This window comes from Thamnophis sirtalis, unplaced genomic scaffold, assembly GCF_051295495.1.
Source record: "Thamnophis sirtalis isolate CommonGarterSnake01/CBP01778 unplaced genomic scaffold, rThaSir2_p1.2 scaffold_4, whole genome shotgun sequence".
Taxonomy (NCBI): Eukaryota; Metazoa; Chordata; class Lepidosauria; order Squamata; family Natricidae; genus Thamnophis; species Thamnophis sirtalis.
The window spans coordinates 101,342,674-101,358,834 of NW_028261384.1; the positions used below are offsets into that span (position 1 = coordinate 101,342,674).

Consider the following 16,161-nt stretch of genomic DNA (forward strand, 5'->3'; position numbering starts at 1 on the left):
TTAGCTTTAAACACATACTATTTGTTCAATAGATGTAATTTGGCTAGGTTTCAAAGATATTGAATCTTGATCCTGGTCCTCTTAAATATCAGCATTGCTTTTAAATCAATATGAATAATATTATGACATATATAAGGATTATTTAATTGATACTTCAATTAAATAAAAGTTTAGATGCATAAAATGGCATTAAAATTTCTATAAGTCCCAGCAACTTATTATTTTAGGAACTCACATCCAAAATCTGTAGAGATTTACAAAATTGAAAAGCACTTTCTGCTTTTAAATGCTTTTACAAAGTCTTTCCAATATTTTGAAAAGGTTTTGTTATTTATTTAGTAGGTAAAATAAGTTCTAATAGTCTTTTCCAGATTTTGACCATGGGGTGAGGCGGGGGGGAAGAGTTATGAGACCTGTAATCCAACACAGCCAGTGGGTATGGCAGGGTGGGTAGGGCAGTGGGGAAACTGGTTTAGATTTTGGTTTGCTCCCTGTAAAAAAAAAGTATATGATTTGAAGTAAGCATCATGTGTCAGAGAAATAGCCACTATGTACCTTTGGTGAGAGGGAAATGAGCAACAAATAAGTTTCACTCATAGCTTTAAAAGTGAAGTGGCTGCAAAATTGGTTTGGCAAAAGAATTTAGTAGGGCAGTGGAAAGGAACTAATTTCAATACCTCTCTTTTAAAATGTGGATTTATTGCTTCCTTTTAGAGGACAATGAAGCCAATATTTGTGGGAAAATGGAAATTAATATTTTAACATTCAAGACAACTACACTCATAGAAATGAAGTGTTTCCTTACTATTATCACTATCTCCTATGAAAGTATAGATCTAGAAACTGAAAATAAATTGCAAACAGGTGAGGCCCTAAGGGTTGGCTACATATTTCTCATTAGAACTCATTCTGATGTCATTTTACTTGTGATGTTAATTCCAAAGGGTGACTTCAAATCCTTTAGGCTATTGATGGTTTGCAAAACTGCTGACCTAGTTAACACTTAAAATGACCTCTAGGGGGCACTCTCTCAAAATAAATTAATGATTTTAAAAAGGATATGTTAAAACATGTAATATTTAAGATTAAGTATTTGAAATTTTAGGATTTAATATTTTGTTTATTTCTGGGCATTTTCATTAATTAAGCTTTTTTTTAAAAAAAAAGTTCAACTCTAAATCTGTCTACAAGGAATTATAACCTTATTACATTTAAAGATCTATTTTGCAGATAAATCCTGTATCTATTACAGTCTAAACTAATAAACATGTACTTGATTTCAGGAATAATGCTTAAACTCAGTACAGAATCTCTGACTGTAGATACAACTGCAAGGAACATAATGTTTTCAGTGAAAAAAATATGTTGATCTCAAAATGTGAAATTCTGGCTTTGAATACGTAGTCATTGTGCATTTAGGTTTAGGAGAATGGAGGAACTCATAATTTTACATGGATAGGATGCTTTTTTTTTAGTTTTGGTTTGTCTTCTGATTCCTTGGGGCCTTTCTTTTTTTTAATAAAGAACGTAACAGGGCATGGATCTTCCCTTTAATGAATGCAAAAAAAAAATGCTGTTAAAAATATGTTGCAACAGAAGAATGTAGTTACAATTAAGTATGAAGAGAAAGTCATAAAGTCAACTTCAAGAGAAATGTAGGGTATCAACAACTGTTTGATCTTTTTTCCAGTCCTAGATAAATAAAGCAAAGAATTCTGAATGGTTATTTTCAAAAACAGAAGCTGCCTAGAGTGGGATCTATTCATCGGACAAGAACTCTTTTCTGATTGAGATCAAAGCTATGTGTATTTAATAGTAGCAGGTACTGCTACTATTAGCAAGACTTCACAAGGCAGCTCTTAAAGCAAGTTCAAAGTATTTATTATTTTTGAATTTTTTATGTTTATGACTCCCTTTGAAGTTGTAGTCCCAGAACTGAAAATCTATGTAGTATTACTCAGAAATAAAGTCAACTGTACAGCAGGAAGGAAGTTGCTTCTAAATGAAGAGATATAGGATGGGATTTTGTAAGCATTCACTCTTCTATGCAGGAGGAAACTCTGTTTAACTCAATAGGATTTCTATTTGAAGGATCATGCACAAGTGAAGCTGTAGTATACTAATCCTAAATGGGCACATCTTTAAAGGAAAGATGAGAACCAAACCTATTTAAATTAAATTTGAATTAACAAAGGGAGATTATATATTTATCTAAAATAAAGAAGACGGAAAAGTGCAAAAAATGTCTACAAAGATAACTTTGTTATAACTTTGTAGATAACTTTGGTTCAGGATAACCAAATGCTCAGTACTGTTTATAGCACAAAGGCCTTATATTAACAAAAAACAAACTCTTAAGATCTTATGATGTTCAAAGAATGATGTTGAATTATAAGATGCTTAATGTTTCCTTTCAGTTCTGTGACTATTAAATGTGCTTCTTTTTGGCACCACTCTGTCTTATATTTGCATTCCTATATCATAGCTAAACTTGATCTTGAAAAAGTAAGAAAAATCAGATCTGATTAATGTTTGGATGGGAGACCACCAGGAAATATCAGGAATGAAGACTTGGAAAGGGGAAAAATCTCCAAAAGTAGCAATGGCAATTTAGTATTGTTGGATAATATTGTTGTGAAAAAGAATACACTAATGTATCCATAAAGTTACCAGGAGGCAAATGTGTCTCAAGAGAGATTTTATCTTTAGGGAGATTAATTTGGATGGTATGAATTTCAATAAGTGAGTCTTGCCTCCAAGTAAATATTCATCCAAGATCCCCCAAACCTATTTACTAAATTGCCTTCTGACCTAAAGACGGTAGCTATAATGCTACTGTACATCTAGATGTATTGTGAGAAATTAAGAGATAGTTAGACAAATTAGTTTTGCATCTCTGAAAACTATGAAGATAACGCAAGAAAGCATTTAAAATTCATGCATATTTACTTATTTTTTAAAGCAAATAGAGAGCAGAGATGTATACTTATCAAAAACATCTCTTGATTATCATGAGTCCAACACTATTCTGCCAGCTGTTAAAACTGTTCAAACAGCACTTTACTGATCCATTCAATAGCACTGCATTCAATACGTGTCAAGGTTTTGAAAAGACTTACATTTTAAAGTGAAAGAAATTATGCTCCATTCAAGGTTCATGGTAGTTTGTTTTGTTTCAATGGTAGTTAGTTTGTTTTTTAAAGTATCCTATTAAATTGCTTTCTGCATATGCTTTGGAAGCTACTGATTCAAGCAATTAAGTCTTTCTTTAATTAGCAAGCATGAAGCTGTTGGTTATTCTGCAGCAAAATGGTTAAGGGCAAAACCTTCCCTTTAAAAAAAAAACAACGTAATTTAACAGCAGGTAGAAAATAAGCAAAATTGTTTCTTTGAATGTTTCTTCCATCACCATAAATTGCTAGAATGTTTTTGAGCGACTTATTCGAAGAAGCCAATGCGGTCTCCATCTGTATAGCATTTTAAACTTTCCTAAATTGGATTCCTCCCCTTCCCCAATAAAGGATGGCTGACTCACACATCGCTTGGAGGAACCATAATGGAGGGACTTATTTCCATTCTGTTTGGATCCAGAGAGGCGGGTTTCAGAGAAGACTAGTTTTTAGCTAACCAAGTATAACCATATTGCATTCCAAGGTTATTTCAGGTTTGTTAATATTTGGAAAACAACCAGCAAATAGAGAATTTTTTTTAGCGGAAGGTATAAATTATGACTGAGAGGAAGGGAACTTATAGCGCCAGTTATATTCCTTTAGCTCCAAGATTTCTATGCATATACTGAATAGTCAGAGGTAACATAAATCTCAGTGACATAAATAGTAAAAAAAACACCTAACTTAATTAGATTACAATTGTAATTGTATATATTACAATTGTATAATACAATTGTAAAATAAAAATTGAAATTTTTATTTTGCCAGCAATTTGAAAAACTTTGGACGTTCAATCAAGAGCATAGATCAGGATAATTAAAAACATTCTCTTAAACCTGAGAGTGATGGAGGATTTCTAAGAAAACATTTAACTGATTTCATCTCTAAATAAATAAGGAATGATGTATTAAATGTTTCCTATTGAAACTTACACCTGACCATGATGTTACCCAATTTTTTCTCTAAATCCAGTTCAGCTCTAGAGCAGCCTGAAGTTCAGGTTGAAATCCAACTTCATGTAATCAGCCCAATTGAAGTGCTGAACTCGTGTTTGTTTTATATTTCCATATTCTTAAGTGTTTTTTTTAAATCAATGGAATGATCAATTTTAACATGTTTATAATATGCTCTTTCCATAATTTTTCTTTTTCTTTTCCTCTTAGGATTTTGTTAGGAGAAAGATTTTGGAAACCAAAGAACAGAAACTAAAATCCAAAGTAAAATAAACAGATCACAGATACGAACATACAAGAAAACCCCTTTATTTACAGGTATCTTGTACTTTACTTCCACTTTCTCATTTTGGGAAGGGAAAGTGATAGAGAAAGTCCATCTTACAGCCTGGTCCCAATGTTTATCTGAAGTAAATCCTATTTCATTTGCAGGATTTACTTCTTAAGTAAATGGGACTAGGGTTCCAGTCCATCATTCAAATGCAAACCATGCAAAGCAATGATCTTAGGCAGCAGCTCCTTTTAGCTTGAACTGGCCTACAACAAGAGATGCACTTAGAAATCCATTCCATCACAATGGCTAGGCAAGATATTATTACTTCCTCCTTTTCTCTGGTCTTGTTCGCTGCCTGTTTTTCTATTTTCCTTCACAGGAGACTTAATCTCTGGATTCCAGGAAGCAAAAACTCTTAGCAATAATTGGGAAATCAATTATTCCAAATTAGTCAAATTTCTGATTATATTAGTCGCAGAATCAAGCAGCTGTACCAAAATCTAAAGTAAGCACAGCCCAAACTTACACAAATTTCCTTAGAAATGGAGATTAAGAATTAGTTATTTTATACTGATATCTGGATAATCCCTACTCAGAGTTTGAAAGACCTTAAAGATCTGCCTCTTCACCCTGGTCTTTGGAGAAGATGACTGGCCCCTTTCTTTCTCTTTCCCTCTGAGTTTATATTCTTTGTCATTGTTGTCCTTTTGCCTTGTTTCAATTTTATTAATTTTGAATTGTTCTTTGCTTTTAAATATTTTTTAAATGCCAATCACCCAGAATCACTGAGAGCCAGGCAGCATAAAAATTATTATTATTGTTGTATTGTCCACCACAGAGAGAGCCTGGATACTCAGGCTGAATTTGGCATTTTTGTCTGCCTAGTGACTCCTTCCCAAGGACCTGGAATAGGCAGGTTTTGTTATTTGATAGGTGTTAAAGGTATTGTCACAGGATATAAGCTATTCAAAATAAAGCTACCTTTGGTCATTATTATTATTCATTTGAGCGGAGCATATTTACTGCTTTTACAGAAACAATCTCTTTTTGCATGCATGTGTGTGTGTGTTTGTATTTTTTAAAAAAATATCACAATTACTAGTAAATTTACTCAACATATTGTGCCCCCTTATACCTGCACATTATTGTACAAAAATAAGCTCTGAATGCCCTTCAAAATTCCCAGCTCTAGATTCTAATTTTGTAAGAAACATTAACGCTGCTCAGGGAGCAGGACAAATAGTTCCTTTTCAAGTCAATAGCAATTAGAAATTCTCTTTGATTTTTAACTGCATTATTGCAACCGGCTTCCTATGCTTAGGCCTTGGGCGATGGGTGACCGTTCAAGTCCACTGCCTGAAGGTTGATTAGGGCTTGGGTAGGGAACAATGATTTTCTTAGGATTGCTCAGCTGTCTATTTGTTCTCATTTCAAGTCACCACAGGGATAAAAGATTCCTGTCTAACCAAAGCATACTTAACTACTGTTATGGTATGATTTGTAAAAGTAGACATTAACATTTTAATTTAAAAGTTCTTTACAATTATTTGTAATATCCAGATTTTTTTTTATTTCTTCAGTTGACTATATAACACAGAAAGTAAGGGGCAGTAAATGTTTAAATATTGTTAGCAAGTTTAAAGATACTTGAGTTGCTCCTTCCAGGTGGTTAAGATGTTATTCACACAAAACTAAACCAGGTCAGCTAAATAGCAAATTCATTGGCCCAACTGGCTAATGTTGGTAAGGGTGGATGAGGTGTTTTGCCATAGCATGTACTGCAAACTGAACCCATTTCAATAGTTTATGGCTCAATGTATCATGAAAAGCCAAACACTGAGTTAATTCAATTACCTGCATATTGTTTGAATGCAATCATAACAAATGGCAAGGAAAATATCTTTAGGAATAACATACCAGATTCTCTTTTTTTAACAGAATCTGGACTAGAAGAGAACGGGCATCAAAATAATTTTCTGGAAGGAATAGATTTTTCAGGGCCACGGATATTTTGCTCTCCTGCATTTTTATCAAGTTTGCTCAGGAGAGCTTTTCTTTAGATTGATGCCCTTTGTAGCTTTCTTTGTATCCAGTACAGGTCTCATTTTTGCATCATATTCTGGAATGCAGAGAGGTGGTTTAGGCCTTGAAATCAAATACTGGGAATTAATCATTATCATCATCAACATGATGGGTCTCTTCAATTCTGTATGATCTAACTGAAATTTTCCCTTCATTCTCAACATTTTCTAGTTCCCACATCTCATTTTATTGCATGTTTTTAAATAGTATTTTTATATCAGTATAGTCCTCAACTGCCTTAAATGTGACTTCTCCCCACCCCACCCCCAGCTGCTTCCCAGAGACAGGGGGGGGGGAGAGGAAGGGGGGTAGCAGTTGACCTGCCTCCTTCCTCTCACCCCACTTGTCAAATCAGAAAGCCAATCTCATCTCCCCTTTAATTTTCTAAGAGGAAATTTTTTTTTGACTACTTGCTTTTACAATTTTAGCCTCATAGCTCCAGTTTTGGGGGTTATATGTACAACTCTGTAGTTAACTTCTGCACCATGAGAGTCAAAGCATACAAACACTTTTTAAAAAATCCTGAAACAATTATTTTGAAGGTTATCCTCTCCCTCTCCACCCTTGTTACTTTTGTAGAATCCCCCTTCTTATCCCGCTGCAATTGACCCACCTGGTGAAGTTTCATCAAGTGTAGAGAACGATTTTTGCAAGCCATCTTTCTTGTCTGCTTTCTCTTCTTCCTTATCCCCTTCTTCTCTTTTGCTTCCCACAGGTCTAGGTCTATAATCAGGTTTCAGCCGGACAGACACCTCGCAATTTCTTCCATCTGCAAAGTATGAAGGAGAAGATGGGGAGCTACTTCGGGATAGATTTCCTTCGGCAGTAGATGACGATTGCCCAGAAACTTGTTTCGGACAGGTAGTTAAAGAGAGTTTCGGAAGGGAAACGGGCCGGAAAGTTGCCTTCGGGGTTCGACTTTGGCGGATAAAGAGAACCGACTCTTTCCTCTCCAGCTCGTGGAGAGGATCTTCTTCCTGACAACTTGGAGAAAATTTATCTGCCTCTACTTCCAAGCAGGAGGAATCCTGGTCTTTGCGTCCGGGACCGTACAGACCAGGAGAGCTGCTTTTACGTGAGAAAAAGTCATAATGAGGAGAACTTCGCCAACCGGGATGATGGAAAGGGAGAGGAAGGTACCCAAGTCCGGAGGAGGGATGACTCATGCCTCTTTACCCATTGAACCTCCGCCTCAACCCACGGCAAGGCGAATCCTCCCCAAACAGACGGTGCCGTGCGCCTAGTCCTAAAGACCAGCTATTGGCTTCGACAGGTCGCACAAGGCTAAATCCTCGGGAGAGCAATGATGTTGCACCCACCAGGATAGGTGCCCACGTGTGCGTGCCTGCGAGAGGAAGAACCTCCAGCAGGGCACTTATCTGTTGGAAAATGCGCCGGGCTCCCAGCCACTTCCGGCGGGCTAACCAATCCTTGATGGACTTGGCTTTTACGGACATCCCCCGGTGTCAATTTTAATGGCAAACTTTACTGCTTTGCGAAAGGATTCATCTTTTCTTTAAAAAGAAAGGAAGAAAGCGGGGAGGGGGGGGGAGGGAAACATTCGTGGCAGACGTCTGCTGCAATTCATCCCCGTCGCGCCACTCCTCCGACCGCTCATCCACTTACTCGACATGTAATCTAAAGGAGGTGCCAATTGCGCAGCCCTGTCTGAGCCCCAAACATTTTGATAGGCACTTGACCCGGCCTTATCTACCGTGCTGCATTCCTGGTCTGCATATCTGCACCTTTGTGAACCTCACTTCTGCATGTCGCTGCTCTTAGAAAGAGGCCACACGTAGACAGGACAAAAATTAGGCCTAGAATGAAAAGACTAGAGTGCATATACCAATGGCTGTAAACAACACAGAACGTGCATATTCTACCTGTAGTAATAATCATCCATTTCTCTCAGGACCACCACCAAGTTTAAGTTTAGCTTTAAAAAACAAAAACAAAACATGTGTTGCTTTTGATGGCTTATGTTCTGTCAGAAGACACATTCTGGTGGAACATTTTAAATGAACAAACAAGGCAATATCTTCCATTCCTCCTTTGTCCAGATTATCCATTCCTCCTCAGCAACTGAAAACAGGATGTGCAATAGGAATGGGTTTGAAGCAATCAAATAATCATATACTTATAAATAAGTATATTTAACAACTGAATGTGTAAATGTGCACATCTATAATTGCATGTGCTCTTGTATATTTTTTTTAAAGTAGGGAGATCAGGTTGTGCTTTAAGAGATGCCAAGAAGACCATTTCTCAACTGGAGGATGCAACTTCCACTGATTTCTGTCCAATATTCTTCCTGTATCAAATCACATATTGTTCTTGCTATGTAGAAATAAGTCAGTTAATTTACACATATGGTTCTTCAGAGAGTTATACAATTGATATTAGCCTGAAAAGGGTTAAGTTTGTACCGTTTAATTCAGACTGTATTCCCTTCAGTAGTCTGTCTTAAAAACTTCCATTGGATCACATTCAGTTCCTTCTCTCTTTCTCTTATTTGCTCTCTGTAACCGGAATGTGATGTAGACAAAAAGGAATGGAAGTAAAAGTAGCGGGTTAACCTGAAATGTCTGAAGCACGTGTTAAACAACTTTCTAAACATAGGCACAGGCAAGTCTGAGAGCCATCTACTTACTTATTCATTGCATTCAATGATTTACAAGCCTATAAACTGATCCATCAATTAAATATATGTGTGCAACTTCCAAAAACTACATGAAGGACATGGTTCTATTGAGAATAATTTCCCATTAAAATAATTGGAACCACATGAAAAGGGAGATTCATTTTCTCCTTATCTTTTCTCAATTTAATATTAACCACCTTCCTACATTTAGCAGGAAAATAAATCCGACTGAGCAAAATATGACATTTCCAAGGAAAGTGAGATGTGCTCTTGGTTTTGTGCTTAGAAAAACTCTCATTATTAATAATATAGTTTATTTTGATCTTTGGAATAACACCCCATGTACATTTATTGGAAATTTGGGCTGTCTTTTGTAAGGTTTTGTTTAACTGAGCATTGCCAAATGTACAATCTAATCCAATTCTAGGAATAATTAAAACTTCTGGAACATCAGCTCAACAACAATGTAGGAACTGAGGCTGTTTTTCCTTTCATTGTCTTGGGCATGGGAAAACTGCCTCACCTTGAAACTGTTACTGATCCTTCAGGGGACGGGCTTGAACTTTCCTGCAGAACTTTCCAACTGTTCCAGGAAGAAACACTCTTGGATCATAAACAAACTTTCTCTGAAAGGAAGTTCTACTTATATAAAATTACTTTTACATAAACAAGGCGCAATCTCATGGGAAAATAGTTCCTGATAAGCACAGGTCAATGAAGTCATTCAATGCATGATAGCGAAATGAACACTAAAGTTCCTATAAGCTGTGAATATTGCTACACTGAGTAAACAAAAGAATCTATGGAGTAAAACCAGGCAATAAATTAATTAATCATATCAATCCAGATTAATAATAGTGAAATGTACTACATAGGAGACGGGAAAGCCACACATTTAAGGGCACACATTCATTTATAGAGGCTGATCTCACTGTTACAGATATAACAGTGGCAAATGGTTAGATTTTGGACAGCAAGTTTTCTATCGTGCAAACAATTTTATGGTGGGAAGAGACATTTTTCCATCTCAGAAAACCAAAAGTAATGTGTATCAGCCCTACATTTTAAACCCATTCCTTTGTCGCAATTTTAAAATGCCTTTTATCTCCATTTGAATTTTTCCCCCTCTGAATTCAAAGTGACACCACAGTCATGATTAAGTTTTGTTGATGGTGTGGTTTCCTGAGCAAATCTCTGCTGGATTCATGCATCTATATAAACCATGACTACAAAAAGCAATGTAGTTACACATTAAATGCTAAGCTGATGCTGATTATTTTTATATAGGAAGATAGATATTGTGCCTTATTCAACACTGTGTTCAAAAGTCTTTGCTTTGCACGTATGTGAAAAGAAAACAGTATGTTACAGATAGTTCAGCAAGGTTATTTTTACTTGATTGTTTGTTGAAAATATTTTGAGGAACTTTTGACCAAAGGATGTTGATTAGGGAGAAAGTTCATTGAATGCCTCAAGGCATACAGCACTGCAGAATAAATGAATTTAGGCTTATACCACATAACCACTAAAAGAGGGATCATATCAATTTCTCAAGAAAAACACTGCTGAAGTTAATCTGGCGCCTATACATTAAGTAACACCTTATGAAAGTAATAGAGAGTCAAAGTCAGTGTTTGAGTTTCATTAAAATGTTCCAATCTATTATTTCAAGAAATTCCCAAATTTCCACAATTGAGTGTGGGGTGGGCTGGAATGGAAAGAGACACTAACATATTTTAACATCTTGATTTTCAAAATGGAAGAAAATTAAACACACAATTTTAAGTGAGCACATATCAAGCACACTTCATTTTTGCAGGTGTTAATTTAAAATTCCTCTGACTCCTTCCTGAAAAATGTAAGAATATTCTGTATCCCCATTTTTGGAGGAATTTTTTCATTTTTAGTAACCAATTATATGATGATTTGTAAAGTTACCGTCCTATGTTAACGTTCTCTGGAGAAACTGAAATAAGTTTCTCCAGAGAAACTTATTCAAGGAGCTAGCTATATTGATGCATTATAAATTATTTTATTTACTATTATATCTAAAGAGCATTCATGGTCATTATGCACTTATACACAAGACACTGAAATACCTTATGTGTTATGAGCCAAGACTGTCTGTATCACATTTGGATCTGAATCCCATTTTTTGAATCTTATTTTAATCTCAGTAATTTGCCTCGAAAATGTAATGTGGAAGCCCCCTTTCTTATAACCCTGGGGAAAACCTTGATGTGTACCGAAACATATCTGCTTTCCTCAAATGCAGACTTTGAAGAGCATTCAGAGGAATGTTCTGTATGTGTAAGAGAAGAGCTAACTGTCGATTTCCTAATTAGCCTTACACACACAAAATGGTTGCATACACAGAAATACACAAACGAATGTTTATAATGTTTGCACATTTGAAGTGCGTGTGAGGGATGGGGGAGGGAGGAGGAAAGAAAGTGGGGAAAATGCAGAGAACATTATTCTAACTGCCACCCAAAGACTTTTGCCCTTTGGGGAATTTTTTCTTTAAGTGCTCAAACTGGGAAGCAAACACTGCAAGCCACAAAATCAGTTTAGGATTTGAATTCACTGAAATTCAGTGAGACTTTGGCACTGATCTGCATAGGCCTTGAATAGGAAAAAAAAGTGCCTCAATGAAGTAGAGGTGGAGATCAAATTAAAGTTCTGTTGGTCTTAAATGTACCTCTGTGTGCCTCCCTCCAAATATGGTGGAATACAACACTCAGCCTTCCCTGCCAAGGGATCTTTACTGGCCCAGGAGTGAGAAAGCAAAGCTTGGGAAGACAACTCCCCCTGTGCAATATGGAAACTATTTTAAATAAAGAAAACAGTTGAAATTTGGATCCTTCTCCCTTCTCCCAGAACGAAGGGAGGAAGTACACCAACTGAAGGAAATCTCTGCACATAGCAGACAATAGCTAGCTCCACTTTTTCCTTTACAATGGAGAACTTGGGGTGTGTATGTGTGTGTGTGTGTGTATGTGTGTGTGAGAGAGAAGTAAACTTTACAATCCCTAGCCCTCAGATCATGGGCACTAAACAAACTAAGCATTTTAACTACAGTGGTCTTAACCAAACTATTGCAGATTATGGGAGTTGATGTTTAATACCTTTGAAGAGCAGCAGATCGAGAAAGTATATCCAAGTATTACTAATTAATAAATTTAGAGTCATTTACTCTACTTTTTGAAAGCCCTCTGAATTAAATGGTGGCAGCAGCTGGGTTATTTTCTCTTCTTCCACCCCAATTTTGAATAAAGAGAAAATATCTGTATCCCATCTCTGGGAGGAAATAAAAAAGCAAGGGAAACTGGCTTAAATTGAGTCCGAATTTCCTAAAAACTCTTAACCACAAACACTGGTTCAATGCAGCTTTAAAAGGAGGGCAATTGCATGAATTTACTTCCCAGTTATCATTAAAACCATGGTTAGACTCTAATTCAGGGAAGCTTATTCCATAACCATTTTTATTCTTTAAGGTTCCACAAATGTTTTCAGGGATTTTGTGGCAATTGGATATCAATGGGATCAAAGTCATGACAAATTGGACTAGAAAAGAAATATAAGATTAGGACTTCGTTGACATGCTCCAACAGTGCTGTTTTTAAAAGATAGGAGTCTATCTTATCCTTCAGCGTTTAACAGGCTTGGCCATTTGACTCAACCTACAGCCTTCGTCCCATCTATGCCAAATCTCTTTTGTCTCCAAATGCTTTTGTTCCAAATAAAGATCAGCGAGGATGTTTGAACGTCCTGGCTTTTAAAAGAGGTTGTTCACGCAAGGCAAAATCAGACTATCTGCTGCCTTGGTGGGTACGATCTCCCGAGAGGGAAGTTTGACAGCTTAGCCTTAGACCCTCCGATCATGCAAAAACTTGGGTTTCTTTCTTACTGCAGATCTTACAAAGGTGCTGCTCTCCTAGACCTTGAGAAACAAGAATGGGTCTAAACCGTGAATGCCAGCGAAGATAAAAATTCCTTTCCAATGTTGCACTTTTCCTCCCAGATAGAGGGGCCGATTTGACAAAACTCGTGCGCGCGCGAGATGGCGGACTTCAACATTTCAAATCTCCCTCTATACAGATTTTTGGGGAGGGACATTGGAACATCTGTATGGCCAGAAGTGCATATTTGAAATTAAACCAAAGCGGTTAATTAACTAGTTCCTTAAACTTTAGGCTTAGAGTTTAAAAACAAAAGTGAGAGAAGACTATGCCTCCCCCCCTTCCATATGTTTGCCCACCACCGCCACAAGATAGCACTTCAACACAACTAACTAAAAATGGGCATAATCCACACGAACCAATTGGTCCGATTTAGGGGATGGGGACAAAAGAGAGAAAAGAGAACGCCGGAAAAGGAAGGGAGAAAATAAATCAAGAAAGGAACAAAGAACGAAAGAAAGAAAAAGAAAACACAGACACAAAAACGCCTATCAGAAGAAGGCGACTATAAAGCGAAGGAGACATCTGAAGCCCGTCTAGGTCTCCAGGCTTCCCCCTCAAAAGGTTTTATGGTGTTTTTCTGTACAATGTCAAAGTCTCTGCCCGCCCGCCCCCGCCCGCCCTTCTTCATTGTAGGACGGGATCTGCTACCCTTGGCCAGATCTCCCCTTCTTTTTCCTTTAGCGCTTGATTGAGAAAGTGGGTTTGTTTGAGTACATGTTGAACTTCTGCAATTGTTTGTTTATTTTCAGAAATTGTATCTGCTCGTACAAAAAGAGAGAAAACCGCTGATCCAAAACAATTGAGGAAGGGGTGGGGGGGGGGGAAGAGAAGGAACTTCTCCTTTGTTCTCCCTGGCCCAAGCCGTTAGAGTTCCAGGCTTAAGCAAAGGGAATGCAATTCTGTTTTGGGTATCTAGAATAGTTTTCCCTCCAGAGGCAGGATATGGCATCTCTTATATTTCTGCAGGAGATTTTGGGAAGTTGTGGTCTGAAACATCTGGTGGCCACTAAGTTATGGGAAGCAAACATCTGTCAAACCTGATTTCTATAGTGCAGAAGGGACATCTCTGGGTGGGAGGAGATGAAGAACAGGGACAAGAAGTGGGCAAGATCAGATTTTTTTGTTTTCCTGTTAACAGAGGGAATTATGGGTTCATCATTTGTAAAAACTATTTAGCTCTATCTTAGAGCTAAACATACAAGTTTTGTATGTTTTTCATATCCTACGTTAGAGAGAATGAAGCTGTTTTGTTTTAGCAACTGTGGTTGAAAAGAATTCTTTTCCATAGGAAAAAAAAGTACTGGATTCCCAAAATATGGTAATAAACTACTACTAACTATCTCAAAGGGTCTCACTATATCTTCAGTAAAACAGTTTTTGTTTGTGTGAAATTGATTTATTTTAAATGTTTATATCCCTTCCCCAAATAACAAGCCTTACCATATAAGTTTTTCTTAACTGAGGTTGGAAAGAAAAGCCAGTTTGAATATTTGTAAGGAAAGGGAAGTCTCTCCTGCCAGTTAGAGAAATGTTATATTTGGGAGAAGTTTGACCTTGAAGGTCAAATGTCATTGCCTTAAATATGCAATTGGGGTATTAGGGGCAGGCTGATTTCCTGGAATGCAAGTAGAAATCAGGAAATGAAGACAACACAGTATGGAAAAGAGGTAGGTAGCTCCTTTGTTCTTTTCATGACTGGATACTGCTAACTCCCTGTCTGGAAGAATTACGGTCCATGGCTAGCCTAAGACAGTTTGTTACCAACAGAAAACATTCCAAATGGTGTTTCCTCCCAAATATAAAATAACCTCTCTCCAAACTACCCTATCTAAAATCACCGATTAAAATTAACTGAGAGTATGACTATGTTGTTTGCAAATTCAGATTCTGACAGAGCAACATGGGGCATATCAAGCTGTAACCTGCTACTATCATGCAAATTTCCTTATTCCTTTGCCAAGCAACAAAAGTGTGGATGCTTCCCAATATAAAAATTGTACCCAATCTGTAACAAGAAGCTATTTTGGCTCATCCTGACCCCCTCACAGATTTACCCAGCTATGAAGAACTGGAGTAAAAGTTCTTAATTTCAAGTATTTATACATGGTGCTACGATTAAGGGGAACAGCATGTTTTCAGGGGTTCATAACTCCCTCAAGTTGCTCATATCTCCTGGTGAACTGTTTCCTCCTAGCTTTTCTGACTTCCTTTTTTCTTACTTATATAATGGCATTTGCATGTTTTTTAAATTTCCCATTAACATTTGAAAGAACTCTAATGGATTGCAGAATAATGGGATCTATTGCCAGCATCTTCAGTTTCTCAATATGGTTTCTAGAAATGGTGGACAAGGAATAGACAGAACCTCTGAAAAATGGAAACAATTACCCTCTTGCACTGACTTTAGTAATCCTTTAGGTAGAAGGACACTGGACATCCCAAGGAACATTGTTTTGGAATGTAACCTAAGATAGATAGCTGTCATCAGGCAATCAACAGTACATTATACAGTACATTACAAAAAACTTTGTAACTAAAGAAAACTGGGTTTAGTTCATAAATATCAATCATCTTGTCACCCATCAATTTGTGGAAATGTGAATTATGCCCTAAATTTATGTGATGAGGAAGTGAAAATGTTGTCTTGTTGCTTGGAATTTTTATGTAGGATCCTATTAGTTTCTGTATGTCCTTTTATTGGCCTTGCACAGCCAACTTCACTTTTGACTTTTGGTCCCAGAAAAGCAAAGTTTTATTTGGCATAAAACAATCTAAGACTTTTCCCCGAGTATGAAGTTAAGGCATTATCCACCCTTCCTTGTGTCAGCACAAAACAATCAGAAAATTGGCTGACAGCCCTGTCAATTCCTATCCTGCCTTTGTTTCACCTGTGAGGCCTCCTTGTCAAATCCTTTTGTTCAGCTTTGTGTGGTAGTCATTCTAAGCCTCACCATAAGTTTTCTGTTTTGGCTTTGCTGCTGTCCTCCGTCGGCACATCACTAGCCAGCAGAGAATTAACCACCAATTGGGGCCCTGAAAAAGAAGGGGTAGGTTTGATGTTACAAATCAGTTCTAC

General features: G+C 37.0%; 1 protein-coding gene across 1 annotated transcript in view; it reads right to left on the reverse strand.

The window, feature by feature from the left end:
* HOXB9 (homeobox B9) overlaps positions 1–8,065 on the reverse strand; it is a 44,896-nt gene extending 36,831 nt beyond the window's left edge. Inside the window, exon 1 of the mRNA XM_014062007.2 lies at positions 7,093–8,065. Coding sequence (XP_013917482.2) covers positions 7,093–7,645 — 553 coding nt within the window. The 5' untranslated portion in view covers positions 7,646–8,065. The remainder of the gene's footprint in view (positions 1–7,092) is intronic.
* Between the last annotated feature and the right edge of the window lie 8,096 nt (positions 8,066–16,161).